At 41.0% G+C, this 7372-nt stretch overlaps 1 protein-coding gene across 4 annotated transcripts; it reads left to right on the top strand.

Moving 5' to 3' along the window:
• The first annotated feature begins 336 nt into the window (after positions 1 to 336).
• Positions 337 to 6695, top strand: LOC147900061 (caltractin-like). 4 transcript variants are annotated; one of them, XR_015541310.1, is made up of 8 exons: positions 442 to 636; positions 726 to 762; positions 855 to 882; positions 956 to 1108; positions 1173 to 1275; positions 2037 to 2112; positions 2947 to 3074; positions 6038 to 6695. XR_015541310.1 is itself a non-coding variant. In XM_087377041.1 (7 exons), the coding sequence occupies exons 1-7, from the start codon at positions 433 to 435 to the stop codon at positions 2096 to 2098; spliced, it is 504 nt and encodes a 167-aa protein (XP_087233167.1). In that variant the 5' UTR covers positions 337 to 432; the 3' UTR covers positions 2099 to 2289. The 4 variants fall into 4 exon arrangements, 3 of the variants coding, with proteins under 3 accessions (XP_087233167.1, XP_087233166.1, XP_087233165.1); XM_087377041.1 differs by lacking the exons at positions 2947 to 3074; positions 6038 to 6695 and adding an exon at positions 337 to 435 and having other exon boundaries at positions 519 to 636; positions 2037 to 2289; XM_087377040.1 differs by lacking the exons at positions 2947 to 3074; positions 6038 to 6695 and adding an exon at positions 2395 to 2413.
• The last annotated feature ends 677 nt before the right edge of the window (positions 6696 to 7372 follow it).

Here is a 7372-nt window from a genome sequence, read left to right as displayed (position 1 = left end):
GTAGGTGTCCAAACACACACACACTCTCTCTCTCTCTCACACACACACACACACACACACACACACACACACAAAAAAAAAGCAGTCTCGAAGACACTCTCACACCCTTTTTTTGTGAAGACACACTCTCTCTCTCTCTCACACACCAGAAAATGTGGAGAGAGAGAGAGAGAGAGAGAGAGAAGAGAGGGCTAAAATGGAGAGAGAGGAGATCTCTAGATTTCTACCAAGTGTAGCCAATCCCCCCACCAGAAAATGAGCTTTTAGGAGCCCCATCGGATTTACTTACACAGACACACATTTTTTTGGGGTGAGAACACTCTGTCTCTCCTCTTTCTCTCTCTCTCTCACACACACTTTTTTGGTGAAAAAACACACACGTTTCCTCCATTTCATCTCCCCTCAACTGTGCCTCTTGTCCATCCCTTCGCCATGGTTTGTGCCATCCTCCTCCCACCTCCCCAACTTTTTACATTGCTACTTCTTCACTTCCTCTCATGCTTCCTGCTTCTTTGCAGAGTTTCCGGAAATCTGGGCCTCTCCCGCGAGGCAAGAACAAGATCCGGACGCAGCCTACCGACGAACAGCGGCAGGAAATACGAGAGGCCTTCGATCTTTTCGATACGGATGGATCTGGTATTTTATCCTGTTTGGGCATCGCTTGCAGCTACGGGCAATGGATTGCATATGGCGACTTAGAGCTGAATAATTTGTTCTGATGTTAGGCACGATCGACGCAAAGGAGCTGCAGGTGGCAATGAGGTTTGGGCTAGACCATATATGTAGCAAATAGGCGCTTTTGCCCATTACTGAAGGGGTCGCGATCTGAACTATGTGCTTTTCTGGTCTTGCAGAGCTCTTGGATTCGATTCCAGCGACCAGGTGGGTTTGTCATTTTGGACGGGCGGGTTCAGCAGGGACGCACTCTGACTGAGATTCCCACGGCTTTTTCCAGGACATCAAGAAGATGATAGCAGACATTGATAAGGACGGAAGTGGCACGATTGATTTTGAGGAGTTTGTACAAATGATGACAGAGAAGATGGGCGAGCGAGATTCGAAGGGGGAAATCCTCAAGGCCTTTAGGCTCTTTGCCGATGATAAGCGAGTGAGTCCTAACGCGTTCTGGTTCTTTGTGTTCTACAAAATCTTATACCATTGCGATTGTTCAGGGAAACATCACGTTCGAGAGGCTGAAACGAGTCGCGAAGGAGGTTGGAGAGGACCTTTCTGATGACGAGCTGTGGGAAATGATCGATGAAGCAGATCGTGATGGTAACGTTACAATTGTGCCTGCATCTTAAAAGCTTGAAGCATTACAGGAACGCTGAAAAGTTTGCATTTGTTGGTGGTGTGTTTGAGATTGTAAGCTTGCAAACAATCCAAACCAAACCTGGGCTTTGTCATCCCTACAGCAATTTCGTCCTATTGCCATCATGGTGTGGTCCAAACCGGTTCGATTGGTGGTTTTCTGCGAGCTGCTAAAGTGGTGGCTTGATTTGAAATTGTTCTGCTTGTTCTTGAGTGGAATTGAGGTCTTGAAAGTTGAAAAAGCTTCTAAAGCAGTACGTTGATTTGAAATTGTTCTGCTTGCTCGAGTGGAATAGGTCTTGAAAGTTGAAAAGGCTTCTAAAACGTTGATTTGAAATTGTTCTGCTTGCCCTTGAGTGGAATTGAGGTCTTGAAAGTTGAAAAAGCTTCTAAAGCAGTACGTTGATTTGAAATTGTTCTGCTTGCTCTTGAGTGGAAGAGGTCTTGAAAGTTAAAAAAGCTTCTAAAGCAGTACCTTGATTTGAAATTGTTCTGCTTGCTCTTGAGTAGATTTGAGGTGTTGAAAGTTCAAAAGAGGACTGCTGTTAAATCAACAAGAAGTGTGGGTGCCTGCAGGCCTTAACAGACTCTCACCCTGATGCTTGCCTGCAGGCCTTAACAAACTCTCACTCTGATGCTTTTCACTAAATCTTCTTTGTTTGCGACTTGTTTCTAATCTTCCTTATTTTTTCGGACTCGTTCTAATATTTTCCTTCTGCCTCAAGGTGACGGAGAGGTTAATCAAGAGGAATTCATTGAAGTCATGAAGAAGACTAGCCTCTTTTAGGACCTCTTTGAGAGGTGTGTGCTTCTGCCAAACACCTACCCTATCAAATGACTTTTAGCATCTCATATTCTCAAAGTGGTACAGATTAGCATTAGGATGTAAAGCTGTCATACACTTCTAATTTTTCGAGTAATCAATTTGGAAACTATGATATAAGGAGAATATACTACAAGGTTATCAGATTGTGTCAAGGGCATTCTTTGAGTCAAGCCCACGAGATTTAAGTATTTAATTGTGGATTTTAATTCTTAAAGATTTACAAAACTTGTTTTTCTCACTTTGTACTTTGTTTCCAGTAGGAGATGATTTTTGGATGTATCTCCTCAAGGATATTAATGTGCTTTTGGAAGATCTTGGTATTGTTAATGTCGGGACATATTCTGTCCTAATGTCCTTTCAATTGTGATGTTGTATCCATAAGATTTAAATCGCAAGTTTGGAGGCATGCTGTGCATGACCACGCACGTGTGCATTCGCTTGGTTTATAGAGAGAACTATCGTTGAGAGAGAGAGAGAGAGAGAACTAAATGTTATGAAGAAAACAAAAATCAGACTCTATGAGTTCCAAGGCCTCAAAAAAATGCTACCCTATAGTGAATTAGTAACACAAAGTAAATGCTACCCTATAGTGAATAAGTAACACAAAGTAATACTTACAAGCTTTGATATTGTTCATCTATAGAAGATTGACTCTATGAGTTCCAAGGCCTCAATAAAATGCTACCCTATAGTGAATTAGTAACGCCAAGTAATACTTACAAGCTTTGATATTGTTCATCTATAGAAGATTATATTAGCAGGTTTTTTTAAGTTCAATGTCTTTGTTGGCAAATGTGGTTTTCTTGTAGTAATTGAAGTGCATGTGGAAGAGGAAGGGATTGGATCACAAAGATTATATTCATATGGTTGTAGAAGCGAGGTCATTGGTGATTACTCTTCCGATAAAAAGATAAAGACAAGTCACTCATACTCTCAAGTGGATTAAATCATGAACTAAAGGAACATGGAGGTTTTCAATTTGTTAAGGAAAACCCTACCATGCAAGGCAAAGTTAAAGAAAAACAAGAGTGGAAGTGCATAAAAAAATGTAGTCAATATTCAATCCACGTAAGTCATTAGAGACTTTATTGGATATACAAGGTTACACAATAACTAAGTCCATTCATTGTAAAGGAGGGTAGACAACTTAATTACAATTAATAGTTATTAAAAGCTTGAGAATCTCTCTTTAATCTTCAACCTTTTTTGTTTCTAGACCTACTATCAAGCTAGGTATGAATAAGCAAACCATGAATACATTAATGATCAAAGCCTTCCACAGGTATCAATAAGCAAGGCATAGACACATCAATACCATCATCCATCCCTAGCCTCAAAGTCCAAAGTCCTTTCCTTGACCAACTTTAGTGTTTTAGATGATTGGAGATAAGTGGGGCAATAGAACAATATTTAATCTGTCTTATTTTTATGTCCCATTGGTTGTAAACTCATTGTAAAGAATTATAGCTTGAAAATAGTAAAGTTAAAAAATGAAAGCCATAAAAAATATGGGAATATAAAGATAGTTGAAAACAAAAATATAGGGAACAATATAAATCAAAGGTCACCCTCTCTATATCTATTTCCCGAAATGACATCTCCTTTAAAAATGTAGATTGACCACCTCTCATTGCACACCAATTCTTGAACATTTGAGTTTTTAAGATGTTCTTATGGCTCCACTTTGAGAGACTTTGTAAATGTGGCTTTCTAAATACCTTGGTCTTTCTTTGCCTTGAGGTCTAAAGTATTAGGGATGTGCTATGCTAAAGTCATAGAAAGGTTTGATATTTTGAGGTTTTAACTCCATAATAATCTTAACAAGATAATCATTATTGTTGACAATAAGTACACTCATTAAGGGAGATTTGAATTGCAAAAAGGCCAAGCAACCTCCTCATTTTGAGATTAGGCAATTAGTAAGGACAGCTTGGGCATTAAAAAAATGGAGGAAACTACATTGGCCTCTCATTGGTGGAGAGATCTCCCTTGGTCCCCACTTCCTCCCCCTAGCTCCTCTATTGCCCCTACCACCACTTGGGCATTTACTCATTTTACCTTAAAAAATGGTATTTTCCAAAAGTCTCCCCACTAGCTCAAACACCTTGTAAAAGTCCTCTCAACCTATCCCCATTCAGCCATGCCCTTTGCTTGCATGAAAACGGCTCTTCTTGTGGTGTAGAATCTTGATGAACCTCTACCTTCTCTCAAGCTATCCCTATCCAAGTAGGACGAAAATGATGAATAGAGTGCTTAAGAGTTTAGGCTAGATTGCTCAATCAGAGGTGGTCCAAGCACAGAATTTTGAGTGTCTCCAAAGTTGCAATTTGAGATAGTGGATCAAGAAAGGGCAATGCGAGGCCAAAGACTTACTGCCCTTGAGGAGGAGCAAAAAAACTTGTTGAAAAAAACACCAAGCTAAAACAAGCATTGGTAATTTTCAGAGGCACAATCAAAGAACTATGGATAGAATTGTAGAGAGCCATCGCAGATGCAGAATCCAGCGAATCCATGCTTATAATTGATCAAATAAGGGTTAGTGACCTCTTTGACTAATTGAAGAATATGAAGGCACATCAATTTGTCCTTCAATCAAAGGTTAAGGAGATTTAGTCCAAACAAGATGCTTTGCGCAAACATATAGACACACCAAAATAAATTTTAAATAGACTATAGGTATTTTGAACCAAAGAATGTTCTGGATAGACAGCTGTGTATTGATGTTCTACTATAAAGAAAGATTGAAACATTATTCTATGGAAAAGTATAGTATTTCATACTAATGATGAATTTGCTATCACATTGTAGTAGCGAATGGCTAAACTCGACTGAGGAAGTACAAATGTTAGAAATCTATAATAGGAATAGATGATTTGTAAGTTGATGTATGGTCATGTGGTTATGAAACATTTACATTGCACTTTCCATCAAGTAAAATGGCAAGTGTGAAAGTCATGTGGTAACAACCCATTCATTGATGTTACTCATTTAAAGTCATTTGTAAATACTGTTGTTGTGTGGATAAAAATGTAAATAGTTTTTTCACTTGTTGCATGCTTGCGGGTAGGCACTTAGCCTTGCACATAGTCAAATAGTTTTCATCTTGGGATCTGTGAGCACCCTTTTATCAAAAGAATATACTCTGATGTTAAAAAACTCTTTGAGTTTATGAATGGTTTTTTTTGCAGGGTTTCAGTGGGAAATGATGATGTACAGTGTGGGTGCACTAGGCACTCCAGAACATGGTATCCAGTGTGTGTTGTGTTGATGACGGGTTGACATATGCCTTTCATTGTTGTCATGTGTCATGTGTTTATCTTGCCATGAGTGATTTCTGATTTGTTGTAAGTCGTGTGAGAATCCATGTCACGAATTGTGGGCTTCATGAATGTGTGGTTATATGCGGCAATCAAGCATTAAGGCTTTGCTAGAAGTGTATGTGCAAGGGTGGTGCCTAAGGTTGGGATTTGGGAATTAAAAGCCTTGGTCTAAGTTTTGGGGGAAAGTTGGAGAGTGGTTATATGCATATGGTGACATGTCTATTGAATGCAAGGTGGCTACGTGAGGAGAAGACAAGCTTCTGGATGGCGAGATGGCATGTACGTGGGGAAGGCGGCTGTGGATGGGAGTCTGGAAGAGTCGGCCGTTGCCTTCACTGGGAGTGGTTGGATTTGATGAGGAGGATGACTGTCCATATTGGAGCATGGGGGCCTTGGCTTTGGGGAATCCTGCCCGGGGGGTGATGGAAGCCAAGAGCTTCCTCATTTGGTAGGGAGTGTCTCTACCATGCAGGCCAGGGAGTACCTGAGATGAGTGAGGCGTGTACTCCAAAAGCAAAGAAGAAGTCGAGAGGCTGTGATCACTGCATGAAGGAGACGGGTGACGGGGTGCTGCAGCGAGTGCATGGGGGTTGGCTAGTTGTGTCAGAGGGGCACACGTATGCTTGGAGGCTGAGGGCAGAGAAGCTTTTGCCTAAGCGGGTGCTGGGTGGAACTGCAAAGACCTCAGATGTTGGGAACTCCAAGGATCGCGAGCTGCGATGCTGGAGCTTAGCTCACCTTAGTCTTAAGGATACCGATGGGAGCTTGTGGGTGGCATATAGAGTTGTAACGGGTTGCTAGCAGTTCGGTGATTTAATGAGGGTGGCTAGCTATAGCGAACCTGGTGCTTGTTGTTGATCATGGGAAGAGGCCTTGTTTATGGTGACGGAACTATGGGCAATGGATGGTTTTAGACAGTGGGCTTCATGCAGTCCAAAGGTGCAATTCCAAAATGAAGATGGCATACTGTTGGTCGAAGGAGTTCTTGTGATTGTCACCATACTTGATCATGGATCTCATAAAAGAAGATAGTCTGGTTTCATAGGAGGTGCTTGTGTGAAGTACTTGACTACTTATGTTGCTCTTGGTGTGGGTTCTGTTGTGGTGGGTTCTGACATAGCGTGTTGTTCATTTCTTTGCTCATAGGCTATGGGGAAGTAGTGTTTGTTGGCTATGTGTTAATTGAAGAACTCTTTGTAAGTGTTTGATGGCATAGAAGAGGGGTGATGGCTTTGAGCATTCGAGGCAGATGATTCACTTGATGTGACAAAGAGGTCTAGGGATGTTCATGTTTGATCTTGTCATGGGAGATATGAGCATGGGATTCATGAACGAGTCAATGGCGGTTATGCAGATTTGAAATTGTCAATGAGTTGTGCATTTTGAGTCGTGGTTCTTGTGTATTTCAATGTCTTCTCTTAGTTAGATTGTGGAAGTATGTTTGCAGTTCTTGTGTCATGTGGATCCTAAGGTCAGATGGAGGGGGAGAGTACCTCTCAAATGAGTTTTCAAGTTTCTTGTAGGAGCATGGCATAAAGCAGCAATATTCATGATGTCATGCCCCACAGCGAAATGGACTTGCAGAAAGGAAAAATAGGCATATTGGAGAGGTATCTCGTGCCTTGCTCAACGAAAAAGACCTACCAAATTATTATTGGGTTGAAGCAATTGCTACAACAGTCTACATAATGAACAGGACTCCCACTGTAGCAATACATGGCAAGATGCCAGAGGAGAGGTATTTTGGTAGGAAACCAGATATTTCTCATTTGAAAGTTTTTGGTTGCATTGCCTATGTTCATGTGCTAGATGAGTTGAGATCCAAGTTGGATCCAAAAGCTGAGAAGTGCATCTTTATTGGTTATTCTCTGAAGCAGAAAGGGTATAGATGTTATAACCCTTCTACTCGTAAGTT

This window comes from Dipteris shenzhenensis, chromosome 7, assembly GCF_047967505.1.
Source record: "Dipteris shenzhenensis isolate YYH24624 ecotype China chromosome 7, Dip_SZ_1.0, whole genome shotgun sequence".
Lineage (NCBI taxonomy): Eukaryota > Viridiplantae > Streptophyta > Polypodiopsida > Gleicheniales > Dipteridaceae > Dipteris > Dipteris shenzhenensis.
This window is presented reverse-complemented; position numbering and strand designations above follow the sequence as displayed.